The 26642-nt window shown below is 36.6% G+C and overlaps 1 protein-coding gene and 1 non-coding gene across 7 annotated transcripts in view; one reads left to right on the top strand and one right to left on the bottom strand.

Moving 5' to 3' along the window:
• ARL6 (ARF like GTPase 6) overlaps nt 1–26642 on the top strand; it is a 53542-nt gene that overhangs the window by 6375 nt on the left and 20525 nt on the right. For 5 of the 6 annotated variants that reach the window (XM_037058991.1, XM_037058990.1, XM_037058988.1 and 2 more), the window contains exons 3-5: nt 6291–6352; nt 6796–6864; nt 12117–12211. In XM_037058991.1, the coding sequence (XP_036914886.1) occupies nt 6291–6352; nt 6796–6864; nt 12117–12211 (226 nt within the window). Of the gene's footprint in view, nt 1–3314; nt 3395–6290; nt 6353–6795; nt 6865–12116; nt 12212–26642 lie in introns of all 6 variants that reach the window. The other variant, XM_037058989.1, reaches the window with a different exon arrangement.
• On the bottom strand, nt 10122–10226 carry LOC118995894 (U6 spliceosomal RNA). Its single transcript, XR_005068378.1, has one exon. It is a non-coding gene; the product is annotated as a U6 spliceosomal RNA (small nuclear RNA).

Below are 26642 nucleotides of genomic sequence, written 5' to 3'. Positions count from 1 at the left end.
TTAAATTAACCTTCTGTTGCTTCACAATTTCTCTGTCTGTTGTCTCTGATGAATTAGGGAACTAGCAACTGCCCTTCTCCACATAGCAGTTGACCTCTAGACCTGAGAGTGGACTAAGTTGCTTTGCTTTAAAAAAAAAAAAAAAACCTTGGTGACAATAACCATGAGGCTCCTTGAAATGGGCTTTTTAAAGACCTCAAAACTCCTGTCACACAGGTATAGATAAAACACTTGCTTCCTCCCTACCTTTGAACCAAAGAAGAGCCTCTTGTGAGTTTAGTATTAGAAATACTATTTTTTATTCCTTAATTATTTATTTATCAAGAGAAACTTTTTCTTTGCTCAAATATTCATGTTTCATAGTTCAGGAACCCAGGTCAGTGACAGCCTTCCACGGAACTCACCCCAGAGAAATTCTTTACATGCCAGGATCACTTTGTACTCTGAAACATACTAGCTTCCTCATCTCGAAATCTTTCCTGGAATCATAATTTCTGTAGAAATCTGCATATGCCTTCTTTCTTTTTTCAGCCACACCAAAGTTGTAGGAAGCTGCAGCCCCCGGGGAGACAAGGATGGCTCCCACAGGATGAAATCGCAGATGCTTGGCCAGAAGGCCACGCATGGGAGGTTTTGTCAAAGCACTGGAAGACATGGTAGTTGTATTCTCCTCAACACCGATGTCCTCCCAGATGGAGAAATGGACCTAGAAACATTATTTTTAATAAACTAAGTGAACTGTAGAAATCTACAATGCTATATCAGAACTGTTCTGAAAAAAATTGCAAATCTCATTTTATAGTAAAGTAGTCCCACATATGTTTTATGGATAAAATCAGTTTCTAGATAACTAAATACTTCCTGGACCCACACTGGTTTTTACTATTAAACTGTCCTAATGTTTATTTATTGTTTATAAATTGAGGTTGCTGATGTTTTCTAAACTGACGAATAGGGAGACAAGGGGCATGTTATAACCTGATCATGCTTCTCAAGAATCTGGTGTTAGCTTTTTCTTAGAGATGTACTCCATAAACACCTTTCTTTTAAAATTCTCATTTTTTCTCTCATTTCTCAACATAAATGCTTGCATACAGTTTTATATTCTTAGCATTTAAAGTAATCTGAAATTATCTTGCATGTTCAGTTGGTAACTTGTGTATTAAATTTTCCTTCATAAATTTAAATTTTATAAGATCATGGATCTTATATCGGTCAACACTGAATCCCAAATACATACCATATTGCTTGGTATTTAAAATATATTTTTGGACAAATGGACTGATGGCTGATTTTTTTTCTGTTTTTATTTTTGGGTAGGCACCAGAGATATCATTTTTACTAAAGCTTAATGAAGCTAACCAAATAGGGTCTTTCTCAGAAATCTCCTTCTTTTCTTGTTGGTGTTGGTCTATCCCTGGGCTGTCCCAGCCCTAAGTGGTCTGTCCCTCTTAGGCAATAATAATTCCTATACTCTTTGTTTACTTTGCATCATACCCTTTCCAATTTAGAGAATGACCAGAATGCATTTGTTCTGGATAAAGCAGAGGGACAGTAATGTTGGAAACTATTTTTTTAAATTCTTTAGATGAGAATGAATCCCAGTTGAATGTGGAAACACCAGCTGATGTATCTTGTTCTGTTCTGCTGCATTTGTGGAGTCTCTTCTTTCTAATTGTCTTCCATTAGAACTTGAGAAGTGAGAGGGGGAAAAGGAAGTTGAATAATTTCATCCCTATTAGGTAAAACAGCAAGTTAAAGGGAGCTTCTCTGGAAACAAGAGTTTGTGAAAAAGCTGAGCAATTTAGGAGAGGCTATATGAAAGTTTTACAATTCTGTGAAGACAAGGCTGCTATTTTCAGAGATTTCATAAATCTTTAACTTCCTTATTTTTTTTACCATTGGTATGTTTTTCCTAATAAAAGCTGATGGTTTATTTTATCACAAGATTGGCACATGAAAAACTTTAAAATCAAAGCAGTGGGGTATTTTAGAAATTAGGAGACTTTATTCCAAAGTTTCTGGTGCAGTGAAGGAGCCCTAAGGTATACAGCAGGAATCTGAGTAGCAGGAAATAAACTCTAACATCAAGAAAAAGAAAGCTATTTTTGGAAGAATACTGGGCACTTAAAAAATGGAAGAAAAAGCTGAATAAACAGCCTTCTGAAAGGCAAAAGCAAAGCAGCTCAGAGGGTGCTTTTTCACTAGCACGTTAACATTCAAGTGTCCAAGCTCCAGTGACTTTTCAGCTTCTCTGTCTTTCCATTTTAATTTTAAATTTCTAGGAGTAGACTAGCGAAGTGCACATAATGATGTGAGGCAGCAACTTGCCCTCTGTTTCTCCTGTTTTCACATAAAAACAACAAGATGAACTGAAGGGGAATTTTTCAAAGTTGTACTTGTGGGAGTATGGAGAAAATTGTGGACAAGAATAACATCAGTGAGAGTAGTTATATTAGCAAACATTCATTGAGTATTTACTATGGGCCAGACACTGTGTTGAGTATTTTGCATCCATTAACTCATTTAATTTTCATATAACTTTATGACTTAAGGATCATAGTATGTTTTAAATTAGAGAAAACTAAGGCTTAAGGAAATTAAGTAACTTCTCTAAGGTAGCATATTAGAAATTAGAAGGCTGTTGTAATTCAAAGCAAGAAATGGTAAGGCCTGACATGTTAGTTAGATGGAACCAATAAAGCTCAGAGAATGGTTATACAGAGAATGTAAAATGGAAAGGAGTCAAGAGTAACTCCTAGGCATCTTGATCAGAATGTGGATGAGTTTTGATGGTAGAAATGTTGGGAGACGCCTTGTTAAGTCCTCAGTGGAAGGCATATTACTGGCCTGTGGGACTTGTCAGAGTCTCCTGCTGTAGTAGGAGACTATAGCAGGAGTCTTACCCACTTGCAGTTTCTTCACAAAGAACTCCCCACCATGGCCTTTGAGGCCCTTCCTCCCTTACTTCATCGCATGCAGCTCTGTCCATCAGGCAGTACACTTGGGACATGCAGGCCGCCTTCTTTTCCTAGGGGGTAAGTTTCTTCCTATCTTAGGGTTATTGTACTGGAATGTCCTTTGCCAAGATCTTGGTATAGCTTTTCCTCTTCATATTTACTCCTTGGTCAGATGTCACCTCTTCAGAGAAGCTTTTCGGAGAAGTACCTGAGCACCCTTTTTCCATGCGTCATAACAACCCTCTGCCCCGTTACCCCGCAGCCCCCAGTTACCTTTTGTTCCACTTATCACTGCCCCAAGTCGTGTTATTGTTTATAACTTAGTAGTTCTTTATTGCTGTTTGCCTCCTCTAGATTATAAACTCCATGGGACAGGGCCTGGGTAGATTCACCATGCCAGCCAGAGGACAGTCCCCATAGCACATATGAGCTCGGTAAATATGTGTTGAAAGATTAAAAAGTCCTACATGTGAATTCAGACTGACTTATAAAACCACTTTAAGTCCATGTTAACTTGCAGCAGGCCACACAAAATGTGAATTAATACACATGTTATACAAATTCATAATTAGTAAACCTTAAACTTCTATAAATTTACCCCTGTAAAAATTATTATTTTGTCTAATTCTACTGTCTCCTTAGTAACAGATTTTAGACTTGGAAAATTAGGATGCTTTTTTTAAGCTGAGGAAAAATGTCATCTTTGATCATTACAGTTTTTTTCTTTTAAATTATATTTCCTTGATTTTGTTGCTATGGTTGTCCTGGTTTTTCCCTCTTTATACCCTCTCTTAGGATCCCCCTCTCCCTCCAGCAGTCCCCACCCCTTTGTTCATGGCCATAGGTCATGCATGTAATTTCTTGGCTACTCCATTTCCTGTACTATACTTTACATCCCTGTGGCTGTTCTGTACTACCTATTTGTAGTTCTTAATCCCCTCACCTCTTCATCCATTTTCCCCACCCCCTTTCCATCTGGAAAAATACTCTCCATATCCATGATTCTGTCTCTGTCCTTGTTTGCTTAGTTTGTTTTTTAGATTCAGTTGGTGATAAGTACATGTTTATTGCCATTTTATTCATAGTTTTTATCTTCTTTTTCTTAAATAAGTTCCTTTAACATTTCATATAATAATAGTTAGGTGATGATGAACATCTTTAGTTAATCTTGTCTGGGAAGCTCTTCATCTGCTCTTTGATTCTAAATGACAAGTTGGCTGGGTAGAGCGGTCTTGGCTAATGGTCCCTGCTTTTCATGACTTTGAATATTTCTTGTCAGTTCCTTCTAGCCTGCAAAGTTTCCTTTGAGAAATCAGCAGACAGTCTTATAGGAACTCCCTTGTAGGTAACTAACTTCTTTTCTCTTGCTGCTTTTAAAATTCTCTCTTTATCTTTAACCTTTGGCATTTTAACTATAATGTGTCTTGAAGTGGGCTTCTTTGGATCCATCTTGTTTGGGAGTCTCTGAGCTTCCTGCACTTGCATGCCTATCAAATTAGGGATGCTTTCTTTCATTATTTTGTTAAACAGATGTGCAGATTCTTGCGCTTTCTGTTCTTCTGGCACCCTCATGATGTGAATTTTGGAATGCTTGAAGTTGTCCTGGAGGCTCCTTACACTATCATTTTTTTTATTTTTTTCTTCTTCTTGTTCTGATTGGTTGTTTTTTTGTTTCCTGATGGTCTGTATCATTGGATTGAGTCTTAGCTTCATCCATCCTACTGCTGATTCTCTGTAAATTGTTCTTTATTTCAATTAGTGCATTCTTCATTTCTGCTTGGATCTTTTTATGCTATTGAGGTACTCACTAAGGTCCTTCAGCATCCTTATAACCAGTGTTTTTAATTGTGCATCTGATAAATTGCTCATCTTCATTTTGTTTAGGCTTTTTTCTGGAGTTTTGATCTTTTCTTTCATTTGAGCCATGTTTCTTTGTCTCCTCAATTTGGCAGCCTCCCTGTGTTTGTTTCTGTGTACTAAATAGAGCTGTTGTGATTCCATGTCCTGGTAGTGTGGCATAATATAGGAGGTGTCCTGTAGGGTCCAATGGCACAGACTCCCCTATCACCAAAGCTGGATACTCAAGGTGCACCTTTCATGTGAACTGAGTATACCCTTCTCTTGTAGTTGAGTCTTGATTGCTAGGGCAGGTCAATGGGAGGGATTTACCCAGGCCAGTCAGTTGCAAGAACTGGTTGTGACCACTGACTATCAGCCTCCACCCTCTGTCGAGGATCAATTGTGCTGGGGCAGGCTGGTGGTGCTCCATCGTGGTCTTTAGCTGTCCCCTGGGTACACAGGCTCTGAGGTTTCCTGGGGGGTGCAGGCCAAGGTCAGCCCCCACCTGTGTTCCACCCAGGCCACCCAGCATGAGCTACAGAGCAATCTTCAGGTGGCTGCTACTTGTGCTGGGCTTGGAAGTCTCAGGTGAAGCCAAACTGTGATCCAAATTTGGCTGCTGCTAGTGCTGGGCCTGGGGCTACTTAGCTAGAAGTGCTGGTGCTGGGGACTCACTGAGGTTGATTGTGCTTATTTGAGAGAATTTAGAAAGATATGAAACTTGAACCAAGGCCAGCCATTCATATGGAAGAGTCATTGTTAGTAGCTTGGGTGGACCATAAATTGAGTGGGGAAGAGCTTCAGGGATTCCCAAGGGTGGAGCAAACTGTGTGAGCCTGGTTGATGGAGTCTCAGCTATGGCTCCCTCCTGCCTGCTCTGTGGCTCTGTGTGCAGAGGTCTCAGAAAAGGCAAAATGGCTTCTGCTGGCCTTTCTGTCTGGGTGAAAGCTATCGCTCAGTCTTGCCCTGTTACCAAATACTTCAGTTCCTCCCCGTATGCCACTAGTGCCTTGCAAGCTACTATGCCAGTGCTGGAGCTTAGAGGGAGTGAGTCTGTGTGTGAGCTTTTTAAGAGGCACTGCTTGGACCTCTAGTAGTTCCTTTCACCCACTCAAACCCTACTGGTTTTTAAGCCACAAGTTATGGAGGCTTATCTTCCTGACACTGGAATCTTGGGCTGGGGGGCATGGTGTGGGGCTGGGACCTCCTACTCCCGAGATGCACCTCCTGAATGTTTATCCACCATACATGGGTGTGGAACCAGCCCATTCTGCATCTCCACATCTCCTGCCAGTCTGGATGGATATGGATTATTTATTTCCATGGTTGTCAGACTTCCATTCAAGTCAGTTTCTGACAGTTTTGAGTGATGGTTGTTCTTTAGTTTAGTTGTAATTTTGATGTGGTTGTGCCAGGAGGGGACCCATCAAGATAGAACCTCCGCCTCTGTCTTGACCGGAAATCTGATAATTTTATCTTTTCTCTTAAAAGGCTCAATCTCAAGATATAGTTCCAACAATAGGATTCAGCATAGAGAAATTCAAATCATCCAGGTAATTTTTACTTCATTATACTTGTGACTAAGAAGTTATGGGGGAAAAATGGTTATATTAGATCTAGTCATTCCTCCTACTGTAAGAAAAAGTAATCTTTTTGTTTTGTTTTGTTTTCAGAAACTCTCAGGTGTTAAAATATTTGTACTACTACCTCTGGATTATTTTTCAGGATTTGGAATTTAGACTTTAGACAAATGCTGATAATCATACTAACAAAGAACATCTTTTGAGGGGTTTTTTTGTGTTATTCACTGCAAAATCTTACTTCTATTTAATACATTTATTTTATGGCATTTGTACTTGAAAATTGGCCTGAGTTGAATATTGTATATTCAAGAGTGGTGTTTTTGATTGAAAACAATTTAAAAGTTTAAGTGAAAGTTATACTTCAAAGTTAATAGCTTATAATATAGTCATGAGTCTTTGTGTTTTTTTTCTAGTTTGTCTTTTACAGTGTTTGACATGTCAGGTCAAGGAAGATATAGAAATCTCTGGGAACACTATTATAAGTAAGTATGTTTATGAATGTTGGTTAACCAGATGGGTATATCGTAATACAAATAATGATTGGAAATCCAAGTGATCACATGGGTTGGGTCTCAGTGTTTATTTTTTATACAATTTAAACACATGCCCCAATTTTTTTAAAAAGTACCATCATACTTCACATTACTTCTCATATGCATGAAGTCTTTCATAACCTTGAACCTCTGCATATTCTGTTCTCTCCTTTTTTAACACCCTGTTCTACCCTACTTCTTTGCTGCTTAAGGGTCATATATCATTCTTTAAAGACTAGCACAAAAGTGACTCCCTCTGTGAAAGTTCACTGTTCACCCAGTTATCCTGTCCATTGTTCACATGATACTTTCACATCTCCAATCATACTCACTGTATCCTAAAGTCATGCACCATAGCTGCTTCCCTAATGGGATTGTGAACTCCTCCTCAAGAGCAGGGATTATTTTTCATTCAGATGATTTCTTCAAGGCCAAGTATGATGATGGGCATATAGGTCAGTAAATATTTATTGAGTAAATTTAGTTAAAATAACCATACGCTATAACAGTTGATCCATCCATTTGTTCTATAAGCAACTCTACAGGTATTTTTTAGCCTAGGTGAGTCAAGCACTCATTAATCACATTAGATTAACAGCTGTCAAGTTACTAGGATCCAGATGTGTTATACCCTCTCCAGGTTTGCATTAGGTGTTAAAATGAATTCATTAACTTCTAATATAGCTAGGATACTCCTTCTTTTAAAAGCAGTGTAACTCACTTTTAGAATCTGAAACTTACAAACAATGTACCTTGACTAAATGCTCCTTTGTCCTTAATGAACTCTAGCAATAAAATAGTGTGTGATTACCACCAGATCACATTGTGATTTTGGTTAATCTTTTCCTGCTAATAAAGTTTCAAGAACATTGTGTTTCTCAGGTAGGAACCAAGAAAATTTATTTCAGATATTCTTTTCAATGAGTATGTTAATAAATTGAAGATCTATTTAAGTTGTATATTGATCCAGAGGACCTCTGAGGTAGAGAGAAAAGAGTGCTTCAGATCTGAGGGCCAGTTTGGAAAAGGAAAAGTGGCATGTTATGATATCGTACATTAAATTTCCTGGAGAAATATGACCTGTTTTTTTTATCCTTTTATTTAGAAAAACTAGAGTTTTTCAGTGTAAGATTTTTTAAATTTCTTCTCCAGTTAGGTGGTAAAAATCTTTTTACAAAAATTGTATTTACTTTACCTACTTTTAAAAAAATAACCTTTTTCTTTTTATTTATTTATTTATTATAATATATTTTATTGATTATGCCATTACAGTTGTCCCATTTCTCCCCCTTCATTCCCCTCCACCCTGCACACTCTCTCCCACCCACATTCTCTCCCTTTAGTTCCTGTCCATGTGTCACAAGTTCTTAGCTTCTACATTTCCCATACTATTCTTGCCCTCCACCCTGTCTATTTTCTACCAACCATCTATGCTACTTATTCTCTATACCTTCTCCCCACTTCTCCTCCCACTCCCCTGTTGCTAACCCTCCATGTGATCTCCATTTCTATGGTTCTGCTCCTGATCTAGCTGTCCACTTAGTTTGCTTTTGTTTTAGGTGTGGTTGTCAATAACTGTGAGTTTGCTCTCCTTTCACTGTTCATATTTTTTATCTTCTTTTTCTTAGATAAGTCCCTTTAACATTTCATATAATAAGGGCCTGGTGATGATGAACTCCTTGAACTTGACCTTATCTGAGAAGCACTTTATCTGCCCTTCCATTCTAAATGAAAGCTTTGCTGGATAGAGGAATCTTGGATGTAGGTCTTTGGATTTCATGACTTGGAATACTTCTTTCCAGCCCCTTCTTGCCTGTAAGGTCTCTTTTGAGAAATCCGCTGACAATCTGATGGGAACTCCTTTGTAGGTGACTGTCCCCTTATCTCTTGCTGCTTCTAGAATTATCTCCTTCATTTTAATCTTGGGTAATATAATTATAATATGTCTTGGTGTGTTCCTCCTTGGGTCCACCTTCTTTGGGACTCTCTGAGCTTCCTGAACTTCCTGGAAGTCTCTTTCCTTTGCCAGATTGGGGAAGTTCTCCTTTATTATTTGTTCAAATAAGTTTTCCACTTGTTGCTCTTCCTCTTTCTCTGCTGGTATCCCTATAATTTGGATGTTGGAACATTTAAAGATGTCCTGGAGGTTCCTAAGCCTCTCCTCATTTTTTTGAATTCTTATTTCTTCATTCTTTTCTGGTTAGATGTTTCTTTCTTCCTTCTGGTCCAATCCATTGATTTGAATCCCAGTTTTCTTCCCATCACTATTGTTTCCCTGTGCATTTTCCTTCATTTCACTTAGTATAGCCTTCATTTGTTCCTCTAATTTGCGACTAAAATCAACCAGTTCTGTGAACATCCTGATCACCAGTGTTTTGAACTATGCATCTGATAGGTTGGCTATCTCTTGGTCGCTTAAAAGTATTGGCTCTGGGACTTTGATCTGTTCTTCCGTTGGAGCCATAACTTTTTGGTCTGGTCACGCCTGTTATATATGAGGAGCAGAGCCTTAGGTGCTTTCCAAGGCAGGGCAACCCAGTAACTGGGTTGTGATGCTGTGTGTGGGGGCAGGGTCAGAGAGGGAATAATGGCACTTGCTCCTCTCGTATTTCAGTCCCTTTCACTGCTTCCCACAAGCAAATTGGGACCTTCTGGTGCTGGTTCTGGGTTGGTGGACTTGTGTACATTCTAGGACCCTGTGGGTCTCTCCAACAAACTCTCCTGTGAGGCTGGGAGTCTCTCCCAGCACCTCAGCCCCCACAAGTGTTTTCAGTCAGTGCTTTTAGGCTTTATTTCCCAGCGCTGGGGCCCTGGGTTGCATGGTCTGTCTCACTGCCTGTTTTTTCCTGGTGTATCTGGGCGTGAATTTGTGACCGCGGTCAGCCAGCAGCCTTGTATGCCTCACTGGGTTTGCTAGTTTTCTCCCCACACCTGGAGTCTGCTAGTCCTTCACCTCCTGTGCGCCTGGGTCTGCCAGCCACCGCCTTTTCCTGCTGCGACCCCTCTCCACCGGCCACCAACTCTGCCCCTCTTACTGATCTGGATGAATGGTTCATTGTTGTCAGACTACAGTACAGTTCAATTTTCTGTCTATTCTGGTTGTGTTTTTGTTTCTAAATCTTTGTTGACTTTAATTTTGGTTGTGCAGGAAACATAGTGTTTCCACCTGCGCCTCCATCTTGGCCAGAAGTCCAACACTTTTCTTTTTAAATAGGGCACACTTCACGAATTTGCATGTCATCCATGCATAGGGGCCATGTTAATCTTCTCTGTATCATTCCTATTTTAGTATATGTACTGCCAAAGTGTACACTAACACTTTTAATTACTTTACAGAAAGCAAAAATACAGAGAAAATAGTACTTTAAAACATGGAAGCATTTTTTTCTAATTTTAACTTCCCTTCAAAAATTTTTTGGAAGAAGCTGCTGAATTTAGGAATATTATAGATAAATTGTAGGTTAAATGGTAAAATGGTTACTATTGAGGCTACAGTAATAGTAAATTTATTTGTATGTATCTCTATGCTTTTCTGATTATTAAAGAACAAGTGCATTTTAATATATTAGGCTGAAAGATTAAAAAGATTGTTTTTTGGAATATGTAATGTACACTCTACATAATTGAGAAAGGAACCTTCTAAATCATATACCATATATAGTTTGTTGTCCTGCTTTTTCAGTTAACATTCGATGATGCAGGTGAATCAGGAAAAACATACGAAGACTGTAACTCTAATGTCTGCCTAACATTTTTTATATGCCTATGCCAAAATTTGCTGTGTCATTTCTGTATTTGTGTATGAAGGCTATTCTCGGTTTTTGAAGATTATAAGCAGTTCTTCAGTTATCATCTGGCTACATAAATCTTTTTCACAGTTTATGTGATTGAACATTCTTAAAGCTCTGGATGGATGTTTCCAGTTGGACCAGTTTCTGTATCCATTGGTAGTGTATGACTGTGCTAATCTGCATTTACATTTTTAAGTGATTCAAGACAGTGGTACTAAAAAGTTGTTTTATTTTTATAGTTACATGATTATTAATGACACTGAACTTTAAAATCTTAATTTATGACTGGAATAAATGATTCACAAAAATGTATAAATGTCCAATTAATACATGAAAAGATATTGAACTTCATTAGCATTTAATAAAATATAAAGTAAAATAATATAACTGTTACAATGACAAAGATTGAAAAAAATGATAGGATCTATGCCCCAGGTGGATAGGAAAAATGCAGGTAGTGATATAAATGCATACAGCATTTCTGGAAGACAGTTTATCACTGTTTATCTAGAACTTTAAATTTTATATAGATTCCTAGAAATTTTATTCCTAAGAAAGGATCTTTAAAGTTTCAAGAAATTTTAAAAATGTATTTAGGAGGATTTCCAATAATGATGAAAATTGGAAATAACCTACAATAGGTCCAACAATAGATGTTTGACACAATGTTTGATGACACATTCATGCAGTGAAATACTTTATAACTATTAAAAGAAAGGGTGCACAGGGAATCAGTGATTTCCGAAGCAACACTGTGATTGGTAAGTGAATCCTTAAACTAGTTCATTGGCTGGGTATCAGCTTAAAAAAAAATAAAATGGAATAAAATAAAATCTATTTGTAAATATTGTTTCAGGGGACCTGTATAAAATATATTTACATATACTTATATGTGTTTAATAATATAAAATATGTCTCACCATGGTTATGGTAAAAATTATTTGAGAAGCACTAAAAGTAGTTCAAACTGTACTGCAGAAAAGATCAGTGAAATGTACGTACATGTCAGAAAAGCCGTGTGTACAACAGCAGGATTCCATTTCTACAGCTGTAGATAGTCATGTGTGATTACGCATGTCAACATTGATTTACCCCCAAAATAATGATTATCATGTCTGTTACAGGGTTGTGGTTTTAATTGTAATTTTTTTAAATTATGAAATAACTTTAAAGTCGTTAAATTTACTGTATTATCTCTGAAGTGAAATGAAATTGTTTTACATGAAATATCACTAATGATTAATATTTTAATCACTAATACAAACTAATAAGAAACAGTGTCAAAGCCTATAATGATAAATGGACAGGATATGGAGAGATAATGCACTGGTTAGGGCATGCAAACAGATAGTAAACATGGGAAAATGTGTAAGTTTATTTTTAATTTTTGTCATTCTTTATATTATACAGAGATGGACAAGCCATTATTTTTGTCATTGATAGTAGTGATAGATTAAGAATGGTTGTGGCCAAAGAAGAACTTGATACTCTTCTGAACCATCCAGGTACGTTTGTATGCCCATCAGTCTGTGATCAGCCTTTGGGGTCTGTTTACATGGTATGTTTTGTTCTTTGATGTTGGCAAAAAGAAGTGCTTGCACTAGACAATCATCTCTTATTTAAATTTTAAACCATTATGCATAACTCAAAATATTTTTACCTATAACCCATAACAATATTTTTACCCATATATATTTTTTAAATTGCAAAGCTTTTTGCAGTATTCTTCAGGTCTATGATGTTTATTTCCCCCCAAATAAAAATGCCCCTTTTTTCTGATTACATAAATAATATATGTCAATAGTAAAACATGCAGATAGCAATAAAATAAGGAAGAAAGTGAAAATTCATATACTTTGACACTTGTTAAAATGATTTTGGTTACTATCTTTTCATGTGTTTATTGTATATGTATGTGTAATCACAGCATTTCTTACATATTTATTGTGGGAACGCTCTTAAAGTTTTTTCAAGATGCCAGCATTGGCAAGTTGGTATTTTTTTCATACTTTTATGTATGCCTTAGCTATATCTACATCTACTATCTATATTATACACACACACAGGCACCAGAGGTATGTACAAGGTGAGACAAAGCAGATTTACAGTTGTAAGTATGCAAAACACGAGTTTATTCTTATATTACTATTTATTTACTATTTTCCATATGAACAACTGTAAACCTTCGGCCCATACTCTGTAGGGTGTGGGGCTTTGAGTACCGCTACTCCCGCATCTTTCTATTCTCAAATAACACTCCGTGATGGAAATTCTTTTAAGCCAGATTGCATATCTTTTATTTACCTATTGGTGGATAGTCTTTTTTAATTCCACACAACAGTGTTCCAGAATGTGTTGTGGAATTCTGCACTTCTGCCTTTTCTCATGCCTGAAAAAAGATTTTAAGTGGTCTTTGTGCTTGAACCTTTAAAATAGCATGGTGGTTTAAAAGAAGTATGGATTTGTTTAGAAATGAAACAGAAGTACTGTGGGGCTTTCTAACAATTCTTGCCATTTAACCACAATATCTTTAGTATTTTTATCTGACAACCTCAAGTGTATTCAGATATTTTGGGAGATAATTATCCAGCCTTAATTTTTATGTTGTCTTATCTGTGTTGAGATAAAAATGCATTTTTGATTATGTATTCCCTTTGCTTTAATCTTTCCACTCTCCTGAAAAAATACTATGTTTGACAATAAAATAAAATCATTCCTACAAAATTTGCTTCAAACATAATGGGATCCTTGGTTTTTTCAAGGGAAGCTTTGTCCGTGTGTCTTTATGTACTGGTGCATAGCTGAAATGTATCTGAAGTTTCTTTTTAAAATTGAAGTGTAAGTTGTACACAGTGAAATACTCAGATTTAAGCTCTACTTCGGTAATTTTGACAAACACATGCACATATAACTACACTCCCTATCAAGAAACCGAACACTCCATTATCCCAGAAAATTCTCTTAAGGCCCTTTTCAATCACAACCCCACACCTGGTACCAAAGAAACTACTAATCTGATTTTCTGTTATCAGATTATTTATGCCTATTCTATAATTACATATGAATGGAGGGGGAAGTACATACACTTTTGTGCATAGGATTTTTTCATTCAGTGTAGTGTTTTTGACAGTCACTCATGATTTATGTATCATTTGACTCCTTTTTATTGCTTTGTAATATATGAATATACCTCAGTTTATTTCGTCTCCTATTTATTGACATCTAGGCTGTTTGTAGTTTAGGGCTATTATGCACAAACCTGCTTTGAAAATTTTTGTAAAAGGCTTTTTGTAGGGACATGTTTTCATTTCTCTCATATCAAATATCACCCTAGGAATGATATTGCCGAGACAAAGGGTAGATATATGGATAATATGTTAAGAAACTGCCAGATTATTTTTCAAAGAGGTCATATTATTTTGCATCTCAACAGCAATGTGTAAGAGTTTCAGTAGCTCCACATCTTCTCCAATGATTGATATAAAGTTTCTTTCATTTTAGCTTTTCTACTGTGCACTGAGGTCTCTTTGTGCTTTTCATTTGCATTTTCCTGATGACTAATTATGTTGAGCACTTTCTCATGTTCTCTCGGCCAATCTTATACATTCTCTTAAAATGTCCTTTTAAATCTTTTACCCATTTGTTTAATTTGGTTGTTCATTTTATTGATATATAAGATTTCTTGATGTGTTCTAGATATAAAGCCTCTGTTAAATATATGTTTTAAAGATTATTTTCTCAGTCTGTGGCTTGTCTAATTAATTCACAGAATGTTTTGAAGAATGCATGTATCCAATTTTGAGCATCTATCATTTTTTATAAGTATACAAGTTTTCTATGTACTCTTTAATAAATTTATCCAAAGATTGCTAAGATATTCTCTATGTTTTATTCTTGGAGTGTTACAGTTTCATCTTTTATGTTTTGATCTGGGATCTATCATGTCCTTTCATGATAGAAAGGGCCTCTTTCATGTCCTTTCACGTTGCCTTGATTACTGGAGACTTATAGTAAATATTGAAGTCTGATAGGATAAATCCTCCAACTCAAGTCTGCTTTTGAAAAGTTATTTTGGTAGTTCTAGGTCTTCCATATTTTTATTTTTTTCATTCTAAATATTTGTTTAAAGAGGGAGAATGATTTACAACTGTGCAGTTTCTTCAGATCACTTTTTTAATCTTTATTGTATTTTTTCATTACCATTTGATCCCTATAATCCCCTCACCCCAGCAATCACCACATTATTGTCCATGAGTCCTTTTTCCTTGTTCCTTAATCCCTCCACCTCTAATGTCCACTCCCCACCCCCTACTTAGCTGTCATCCTGCTCTCCACCTATGAGTCTGTCCCCATTTTACTTGTTAGTTTAGGGTGGTATTTAGATTCTACATATGAGTGAAATCATATGCTATTTGTCTTTCTCTGACTAATTGGCTTATTTCACTTAGCATAATGTTCTCCAGGTCCATCCATACACTTGCAAAGAGTAAAATTTTCTTCTTTTTTACGGCCAAATAGTATTCCATTGTGTAAATGTCCTATAGGTGTTTTATCCCCTCATCTACTGATGGGCACTTGGGCTGCTTCCATATCTTGGCAATTGTAAATAATGCTGCAGTGAACATTGGGGTGCTTATATTCTTTCAAATTAGTGTTTTGGCATCCTTTGAATATATTCCCAGAAGTGGGATCACTGAGTCAAAAGGCAGATTCATTTTTAATTTTTTGACTGTTTTCCACAGCAGCTGCACCAATCTGCATTCTCATTAACACTGCAAAAGGGTTTTCCTTTTTCTACACTGTTGATTTATTGATGATAGCCATTCTGACAGGTGTGAGATGATATCTCATTGTGGTTTTAATTTGCATTTCTCTGATGATTAGTGACATTGAGCATCTTTGCATATGTCTATTGGCCATCTGTTTGTCTTGTTTGCTATGTGGGGCCTTTTGTGGTTCCATACAAAATTTTTTAAATACTTAAGTTCTGTGAAATATGTCATTGGAATCTTTATAGGAATTGTGTTGAATCTATAGATTGTTGTGGATAGTATGAACATTTTATTTTTTTAATACATTTTATTGATTATACCATTACAGTTGTTCTATTCCCCCCTTCATTCCCCTCCACCCTGCACACCCCCTCCCCCACCATTTCCTCCCTTTAGTTTATGACCATGTGTCTCAAGTTCTTTAGATTCGATATTTACCCTACTATCCTTGCCCTCCCCCCTATTTTCTACCTACTGTCTGTGCTACTTGTTTTCTGTACCTTCTCCTCCTCCCACTCCCCTGTTGCTAACCCTCCATGTCATTGCCCTCCCCCCTATTTTCTACCTACTGTCTGTGCTACTTGTTTTCTGTACCTTCTCCTCCTCCCACTCCCCTGTTGCTAACCCTCCATGTGTTCTTCATTTCTATGGTTCCGCTCCTGAACTAGTTGTCCTCTTGGTTTGCTTTTGTTTTAGGTGTGGTTGTTAATAACTGTGAGTTTGCTGTCCTTTCACTGTTCATATTTTTTATCTTCTCTTTCTTAGATAAGTCCCTTTAACATTTCATATAATAAGGACTTGGTGATTTTAATGATGTTAATTCTTTCTATTCATGAACACAGTATATGCCTCTACTTATTTGTATCTTCTTCAATTTCTTCAGTGTCTTATAATTTTTCAAGTATAGGTCTTTTACATCCGGGGTTAAGTTTATTTCTAGGTATTGTATGCTTTTTGTAGCATTTGTGAGTAGGATTGTTTTCTTAATTTTTCTTTTTGTTAATGTGTTATTGGCATATAAAAAATGCAACTGATTTGTGGACCCTAATTTTGTATCCTTCTACTTTGCTGAATTCATTGATCAGTTCCAGTAGTTTCTTATTGGAATCTTTGGGTTCTCTATGTACAGTATCTTGTCATCTGCAAACAATGGTAGTTTTATTTTGTCTTTAACTATTTGGATGCCTTTTATTTCTTTTCTTGTCTGATTGCTGTCACTAGGACTTCCAGTACTATGTTGACTAACAGGGGTGAAAGCAGACATCCCAGCCTTGTTTTCAATCTTAAAGGGAACGCTTGTAGTTTTTGCCTGTTGGGTATGATGCTGGCAGTGGGTTTGTCATATATGGCCTGTATTATGTTTATGTATGTTCCTCTGTCCCACTTTGCTTAGAGTTTTTATCATGAATTGGTGCTGGATTTTATCAAATACTTTTTTCTGCATTTATTGATATGAACATTTGGGCTTTACCCTTCATTTTCTTTATATAGTGAATCACATTTATTGATTTGTGACTATTGTATCAACTTTGCATTCCTGGAATGAATTCCACTTGATCATGGTGTAGGATCTTTTTGATGCATTGCTATATTCAGTTTGCTAATATATTGCTGAGGATTTTAGCATGTGTGTTCATTGGGGATATTGGCCTATAATTTTCTGTTTTGGTAGTTTCTTTATCTGGTTTTGGAATTAGAATAATGCTGGCCTCATAAAATGAGTTTGCCAGCCTTCCCACCTCTTAAGTTTTATGAAATAGTTTGAGAAGAGGTGTTAGTTCTTCTTGGAATATTTGGTAAACTTCGCCTTGAAGCTATCCAGTCCAGAGCTTATGTTTGTTGGGAGTTTTTTGATTACTGCTTCAATTTCACCAGGTGTAATCTGTCTATTCAGATTCTCTGATTATTTGGATTTAATTTTGGAAGATTGTATGTTTCTACCAGTTTATCTATTTCACCCATATTGTCCCACTTGTTGGAATATCATTGTTTATATTTTCTTAACAATCTTCTGTATATCTTCAGTGTCAGTTGTTACTTCTCTTACACTTCTCATTTTATTTATTTGGGTCCTTTCTTCTTGATGAGTCTGGTTAAAGGTTTGTCAATCTTGTGTATCTTTTTAAAACACCAGCTCTTGGGTTCATTGATCTTTCGTATTGATTTTTTGGACTGTATTTTGTTTATTTCTGCTCTGATCTTTATTATTTCCTTTCTTCTACTCAGTTTGGGCTTTGTTTTCAAAACTGAAGTTAGATTGTTTATTTGAGCATTTTCTTGTTTTTTTGAGATAGGCCTGTGAGGATACAAATTTCCCCCTTAAGATTGCTTTCCCAATGTCCCACAGATTTTGAATTGTTGTGTCCTCATTTTCATTTGTTTCAAGGTATCTTTTGATTTTTCCCTTGATCTCATTGTTGACCCATTCATTATTTAACAACATGTTATTTAGATTCTGTGTCTTTGCATGCTTTTCAGTGTTCTTCTTGTGATTGATTTCTAGTTTCGTTGCATTGTTGTCAGAGAAGATGATTGATATGATTTCTATCTTAAATTTATTGAGACTTGTTTTGTATCCTAACATGTAGTCTATCCTAGAAAACATTCCACGTGTACTTGAAAAGTATTTATATTTTGCTGCTTTGGGGTGAAGTGCTCTGATAATATCAATTAAATCCTTTTGACCTGGTGTGGTGTTTAAGGCTACTGTCTCCCTGTTGATTTTCTGTCTGGAAGATATAATCATTGAGGTAGATGGGTTGTTAAAATCTTTGACTATGACTGCATTTGTGTCAGTCTCTCCCTTTATGTCCATCAAGATTTGCTTCACATAGTTAGGTGCTCCTCTGCTGGGTACTTAGTATTCCTAAGGGTTATATCTTCTTGCTAGGTTTTTCTCTTTATCATTATGTAGAGTCTTTCTTTGACTCTTACTATAGCCTTGGTTTTAAAGTCTATTGTGTTGGATATAAATACTGCTACCCTAGCTTTTTATCTGTTCCATTTTCATGAAATATATTTTTCCATCCCTTTACTTTCAGTCTGTGTGTATCTTTTGATCTGAAATATGTCTCTTGGAGGCAGTATATACATGGGTCTTGTTTTCTTATTCATTCAGCTACCTTATGTCTTATGGTTGGAGCATTTAAGCCATTTACATTTAGGGTGATCATTGCTAGTTACATATTTAGTACCATTTTATTGTTAGACTGTTTTCCATTGTTTTTTTTTTCTTTCTTCTTCTCTTTTTCTTCTTCTTAAAGCAAGCCCTTTAACATATGTTGCAGTACTAGTTTGGTGTTAACAAACTCATTTAGCTTTTTCTTGTCTGGGAAGCTCCTCATTTCTCCTTGGATTTTAAATGATTTTGCTGGGCAATGTAGCTGTGATTGTAGGTCCCTGCTTTTCATCACTATAAGTATTTCATGCCACTCCCTTCTGACCTGAAATGTTTCTGTTGAGAAATCAGATGACAGTCTAATTGGTGCTCCCTTGTAGGTAATTACCTGCTTCTGTCGTGCATCTTTTAGGATTTTCTCCTTGTCTTTAAGCCTTGTTGTTTTAGTTATGATGTGTCTCAGTGCAGGCCTCTTTGGGTCCAACTTGTTTGGGACTCTGATCTTCCTAGACTTGGGTGAATTTTTCCTCCACCAAATTAGGGAAGTTTTTGGTCATTATTTCTTCAAATAGGTTCTCTACTCCTTGCTTGCTCTCTTTTCCTTCTGGTATTCCCATGATGTGGATATTGTTGTACTTGTTGTCCAAGGTGTTTCTTGAATTCACCTCTTTGTTTAATTCTTTTTTCTTTTTGCTTCTCTGCATGGGTATTGTTTTTTTCTACTTTGTCTTCCAAATCACTAATTCAGTCCTCTTCATCTAGCCTACTGTGTATTCCTTCCAGTGTATTATTTATTTCAGATACTACATTCTTTATTTCTTACTGATTCCCATGTCTTTTTTCATACTGTTGGGTATGCTTATAATCATAACTCTGGAGTCTCCGATAAATTGCTTGCCTTCATTTCATCTAGTTCTTCTTCTGGAGAATTCTCTTATTCTTTTATTTGGGGTCTGTTCCTTTGTCTTCCCATGTTGGCAGCTTTGGTAAGTGGTTGCAAAGGAAATTTCATGTGTTAGCCCTTTAAGAGGCCGTCTGCATCTCTTGCTGTCTCTCCCTGGCAGACAGATACTCTGCTGCTTTTCGAATCTGGCTATTATCTAGGTCCCTTTCCAGCTCTGGTGCTATAGGCTGGGAGGCCAGCTTGGGGTTCAGACCCCACAATTCAGGGGGAACCCCCTGGCCACTGAAATATCCCTCTGGCACATCAGCTATTGCCCATGGAAGTTCTCCTCTATATTTCCTGCCAGTCTTGTGATAAAGTGGCTTCTTCTGTGTGTCCTTGATTATAAGGCTCTCTTTAAATTTCTAATAAAATTTTATGAGTAAAGTAGATGTTTTAAAATGAGCCCATGGCTATGATTCATTATGACTAGCATTCTCTTTTATTTGTCCAGGCATGTCTTTTTCACACTGGATATTGTTTGTCTACTCCCTTACTAATGAAACCATGTGAGAATAAATAGACAGCTCTATGTGCACTGACCAGATAGTTCAGGTAAGGTGTTTTCAGCAGAGAAGTTTCAGTAACTAGCTCCTTATGTCACTATATTTAAAATAAAGCAAGAAAATTCTAAATGGAAAGAATGTTTAAAGAGTTGGAAAGAAGATAAAATCTGAAGATTTTAAAAGGAGCCAAAAACTAGCCATCAGCATCTTAGTCACAATGATGTTACTTCTTTAATTATCCTTACCCCTGCCCCTTAGTTTTGCTCACCTTGCTCTTTGCCTGTGGATCATTTCATGTTTAATCTTAGTTTTGAAGTTTTTTCTTGACTCAAACTTTTTGCTAATTGACTATCTTAGGGTTGGCTAGAAACACTCAGAGGAAAATAGCCATTTCCTGAATTAAAAAATTACCAATTTTTCTGAATTGTTCTATTTACCAACATAGGAAAAGGAATCAAAACCTCCAAAATAGTGTTTTAGGAAACTGACAGCTTGAGTATACAGTACACATCTTTCAGGATTAAGCAAATACTAATTTTTATAGGCTTTGGAGAGGATGTGGGGAAAAGGGAACCCTAGTGCATTGTTGGTAGGAATGCAGACTGGTGCAGCTACTGTGGAAAACAGTATAAAATTTCCTCAGAAAACTAAAAATGGATCTGCCTTTTGACCATGGAGTTCCACTGCTAGAATTATACCCTAAAAATCCCAAAACACCAATTCAAAAGAACCTGTGTACCCCAATGTTCATAGCAGCACAATTTACAATAGCCAAGTGCTAGAAGCAACCTAAGTGCCCATCAGTAAATGAGTGGGTCAAAAAAACTATGGTACATTTACACAATGGAATATTATGCAGCGGAAAGAAAGAAGGAGCTCCTACCCTTTGTGACAGCATGGGGACGGAACTGGAGAGCATTATGCTGAGTGAAAATAAGCCAGGTGGTGAAAGACAAATACCATATGATCTCACATATAAGTGGAATCTAATCAACAAAACAAACAAGCAAAATACAACCAGAGACATTGAAATAAAGAACAAACTGGCAGTAACCAGAGGGGAGGGGAAGGAGGATAACAAGGGAAAGAAAGGAAAGGGTTGTCAAGGAACATGTATAAAGGACACATGGACTAAGCCAAAGGGGGGAAGGATTGAGAGTAGGGGGTGGGTGGGGAGAGGAAAGTGGTGGGGGGAAAGTGAAGACAACTGTACTTGAACAACAATAGAAAGAAAGAAAACAATTTTTACACTTCATTGTTAAGCAGGTTGATTAAGTGGAGATATTTCTTTTGTTTTCCAGAAGGTGGCGCTGAAGCACAGTTTTATTTTCTCTTACTTGTACTGCAGGGGCTTCTGGCATCTTTGTAGGAAGGTGTCAGCACCTCCCCCTTGGAATGTTTCATGTTCCCCAAGGAGGTGGGCATCCCTTTTCCCATCTGGTCACCCCATTCTCGGGGTACCACTCCTGTGTATTGGAAATGGCAGTCTTTGGGTCTCCTTTGTATTCTTGACACCTCCTTGCTGTAGCCAGAAGCCGCTGGCAGGGCTGCTCAGAATTGGCCTAGCAGCCTCTACCAGGCCGTTCTGCAATGGGTAGGTGATGGGTGAATGATGGTTGGGCAATAAGAAGCCGTTCCTGTGTCTTGTAGTTCTGTTTTTCCTTCGGAGTTTACCTTTAATGAAAACAGACCACTTACACTGGAATGTTGTTGTTTTTTTCTCTAGACCCTTCTCCATTTGCCCACTTGAGGATAAAGCTGCCAGGCAAGCCACAAAGAGATAGGGGTGGGCAAATTTCTGTACATGCAGAGTGCTTTGTTCCATGCTAGGAGAGTTGAAACACAGTGATTTTTTTTTTCTTTACTGTTTCTCTGTCCCTAACCCTGGGCTCGGCCTCAGTGTGTACTAACCAGCCAGTGTGTGCCCCTCCAGTCTTGTCTGTACGGTGACGGCCACACCCCAGCCCTTCACTGCTCTCATGACCACTAGGACCTGCAGCCAGCGCCTGACTGCCTGTGGCTTCTCTCTCTCTCCTCCTCCCTACCATTCTGTCTCCACTGTTTGCTCAAGTAAGTCCATCAGACCTTCAGCTGTCTAAAGGCATGATGTCTCAGACACGATTGTGTGTTGAGTAGGGAATCAATCCTTCGTTGAATCCTAGGTGTCCCACTTTTAACTTCTGGGGAAGAGACCTGGAGATCCTCTCATGCTGATGTACTGCTGATCTCACCCATTTTGGGGTTTTTATTTTCTTCCTTGTGATGTCCTCATCTGGTTTTGTATCAAGGTTATAGAGGCCTCATCAAATAAGTTGGAGAGTATGAATATACTTATTATACTTATACGTATTATTTATAAAATAAATATATTTTATTTTTTATTTTTGGGTTTGTATAGAATTGGTATTATTTCTTCCTGTTAGATAGAATATACTAGTGAAGCCATTTATGTCAGTATTGGGTATGTATATTGAAGAAGTGGGAGGCATTATTTATGAATTCCAGTCCTTGAATGATATAAGAATATTAAAGTTTTATGTTTCTGGATCACTTTTGGTAACTTGTGACCAAATTTATTAATGTATGTAAGTTGTCAGATTTATTGGCATAACATTGTCTATAACATCCTCTCATAAACCTTTTAATGTCCACAAATATGTATGATATATTTTCTTTCATTCCTGATGCTGGTAATTTATGTTTTCTCCCTTTATTCCTGCTCAATCTTTTAAAAAGTTTATTGATTTTATTAATTTTCTAAGAACTTATGGCCCTTTAAATGTTCTCTTTTGTCATTAACTTTCTGCTCTTAATTTATTATGAACTGTCTATTCTTACCTTGTATTTCACTGTCTCATTTTCAGATAGAAGTGGAAATAATAGAATTTATACCCTTTCAAACAAACATTTACCAAAATGCATATTCTCTAAGGATTTAGCTACATGTTACAAATTTTGATAACTTTGTTTTCTTTATTATCTGTTTCCAAGTATATTCTAACTTACCTTGTGAATCCTTCTTTGACCCTTGGAATCTTTGATAGTATATATTTTTTTTATTTCACAAATACTTGGGAATTTTATAGGTATCTTTGATTATTGACTTTTAATTTAATTCCACTTGATCAAAGAACATTCTATGATTTCATCCTTTGAAATACATGGCCCAGAATATATGGTCTAGTTGTTAAGTGTTCCATCTGCAATCAAATAAAATACGTAATTTTCTGTTGTTGGATGAAGAATTCTATAAATGACAGTTGATAGTATTGTTCACATCTTCCACATTCTTACTAATTTTTTGTTAATTTGTCAATTTCTGAGAGAGGAATATTGAAGTATCCACCTGTGATTGTGGATTTCTTTGTATTTTGGTTTAATAATATCAATTTTTACTTTATGCGTTTGGGAGCTTGTTTATTAGATACATATACACTTAAAATCATTTTGTCTTCTTGATTGATGGGCCCTTTTAAATTTTAATGCCTTTTTTCCTGATAATAGCCTCCCTCTTTTAAAGCTACTTTGTCCGATAGTGGTGTAGCCATGCTTTGTTAGGCTTATATGTGTGCATGTTTTTCATCCTTTCACCTTCAGCTTGTTAGTGTTTCTTGTAAACACTATTTGGTTATGTCTTGCTTATTTATCTATTCTGACATTCTGTGCTCCAAGATAAATTCCAGCTGAACTAAACACTTATATTTTTATATTTAATTTTTAATATCCAATTTGAATTTTATTCACAATAATTACAAAATCAGATTTTAAAATAATATATGTAACAAGTCAAAAATATTAATAACAGTTAATTATGAAATTTTCATAGCAACAAATAAATAAGCCCTCTAATGTACATAATTACCAGACCATTAGATAGTAATCTCTATTTTATGTCAATTTAGTACTTACTTTGTATATTATTAATGCCAAATTAATAGTAGTTATCAGTTATTTGTATCATAATGAAATTGCCTGTATTTTTTTATTTTAATTGTTGTTCATGTAAAGTTATCTGTCTTTTACTCCCATCCCAGCTCCTCCCCGCAACCCTCCCTACCTCCATCTCATTTCCACCCCTCCTAGTTTTTCCCTGTGTCCTTTATACTTGTTCCTGTAAACCCTTTCCCCCTGAAATTCCCTCCTCTCTCCCCTCTGGTCACTGTCACCCTATTACCTATTTCAGTGTCTTTGGTTATATTTTGCTTGTTTGTTTGTTTTGTTGTTCAGGTTCCTGTTAAAGGTGAAATCATATGGTATTTGTCTTTAACCGCCTGGTTATTTCACTCAGCATAATGCTCTTCAGTCACATCCATGCTGTTGCAAAGGGTAGGAGCTCCTTCTTTCTTTCTGCTGCATAGAATTCCATTGTGTATATGTACCATAGTTTTTGATCCATTCATTTACTGATGGGCACCTAGGTTGCTTCCAACACTTGGCTATTGTAAATTGTGCTGCTATGAACATCAGGGTGCATAGATTCTTTTGGATTGGTGTTTCAGGGTTCTTAGGATATAATCCTAGCAGTGGAATTGCTAGGTCAAAGGTCAGATCCATTTTTAGTTTTCTGAGAAAATTCCATACTGTTTTCCATAGTGGCTGTACCAGTCTGCAATCCCACCAACAATGCACTAGGGTCCCCTTTTCTCTACAACCTCTCTAACACTTGTTATTTGTTGCTTTGTTTGTGATAGCCATTTTGACTGGTGTGAAGTGGTATCTCATTGTGGTTTTAATTTGCATCTCTCTGATACCTAGCGATACTGAGCATCTTTTCATGTGTCTCTGGATCCTCCGTATGTCCTCCTTGGAGAAATGTCTGTTCAAGTCCTTTGCCCATTTTTTAATTGGGTTGCTTGTCTTCTTAAGAGTGGAGTCATGTAAGTTCTTCATATATTTTGGAGATCAAACCCTTGTCTGAGGTATCATTGGCAAATATGTTTTCCCGTACAGTTGGTTTTCTTTTTATTTTAATACTGTTTTCTTAGGCCATACAGAAACTTTTTGTTTTAATGAGATCTCATTTGTTTATTCTTTTCTTTATGTCCCTTGCTCAAGGGGACATATCAGTAAAAATGTTGTGTGAAATATCTTAGATTTTCCTGCCTATGTTCTACACTAGGACTTTAATGGTGTCACAGCTTACATTTAAATACTTTATCTGACTCAAATTTATTTTTTGTGTATGGTGTAAGTCGACCTTCATTTTTTTTAATGTAGCTGTCCAGTTCTCCCAACACCATTTGTTGAAGACGCTATTTTCACTCCATTTTATGTTGCTGCCCTCTTCGTCAAATATTAATTGACCATAGAGACTTGGATTTATTTCTGGGCTCTCTGTTCTGTTCCATTGGTCCATGTGCCTGTTTTTATGCCAGTACCAGGCTGTTCTGATTCCAGTGGCCTTGTAATACAGTCTGGCATCAGGTATTGTGATCCCTCCTACTTTGTTCTTCTTTCTCAAAATTGCAGCAGCTATTCAGGATGGTTTATGGTTCCATATAAATTTTTGAAGTGTTCTATGTCTGTGAAATATGCCATTGGTACTTTAATAGGTATTGCATTGAATCTGTAAATTGCTTTGGGTAGTATGGGCATTTTGATGATGTTAATTCTTCCAGTCCATGAACACGGTGTATGTTTCCATTTGTTTACGTCTTCCTTGATTTCTTTCTTCAGTGTTGTGTAGTTTTCTGAGTACAGGTCTTCTACCTCCTTAATTAGGTTTATTCCTACGTATTTTATTTTTCTTTTTGCTATATCGAATGGGATTTTTGTCTTGATTTCTGCTTCTGCTGTTCCATTGTTGGTATACAAAATTGCCTTTGATTTCTGGATATTGGCTTTGTATCCCGCTGTTTTGCCAAATTCATTTATTAGATCAAGCAGTTTTTGGGTGGAGTGTATAGGATTTTCTATGTACACTGTCAGGTCATCTGCAAACAATGACAGTTTTGTTTCCTCTTTTCTAATTTACATGCCTTTTATTTCTTTTCTTGTCTGATCGCTGTGGCTAGAACTTCCAATACTATATTGAATAGAAGTGGTGAAAATGGATAACCTTGTCTTGTCCCTGATCTTAGTGGAAAAGATTTTATTTTTTGCCCATTGAGTATGATGTTGGCTGTAGGTCTCTCATATATAGTCTTTATTGTGTTGAGGAATGCTCCCTTTATTCCCACTTTGCTGAGTGTTTTTATCATAAATGGGTGTTGTACCTTATCAAATGCTTTTTCTGCATCTGTTGATATGATCATGTGATTTTTGTCTTTGCTTTTGTTTATGTGATGTATTACATTTATTGATTTGCAAATATTGAACCATTCTTACATCCCTGGGATGAATCCACTTGGTCATGGTGTATGATCTTTTTAAAGTATTGTTGGATGCAGTTCACCAGTATTTTGTTGAGGATTTTTAGTGTCTATGTTCATCAGCGATATTGGCCTGAAGTTTTCTTTCTTTGTTGTGTCTTTATCTGGTTTTGGAATTAGGATGATGCTGGTTTCATAAAAAGAGTTTGGGAGTCTTCCATCATTTTGGGTTTTTTAGAATAGTCTGTGAAGGATAAGGGTTAGCTCTTCCTTAAATGCTTTGTAG

The sequence above is a fragment of the Sturnira hondurensis genome, unplaced genomic scaffold (assembly GCF_014824575.4).
Source record: "Sturnira hondurensis isolate 20B ecotype Veracruz unplaced genomic scaffold, ASM1482457v3 Scaffold0010428, whole genome shotgun sequence".
NCBI lineage: Eukaryota > Metazoa > Chordata > Mammalia > Chiroptera > Phyllostomidae > Sturnira > Sturnira hondurensis.
The sequence above is the reverse complement of the archived record's forward strand: the minus strand, read 5'-3'. Positions and strand labels throughout refer to the sequence as shown.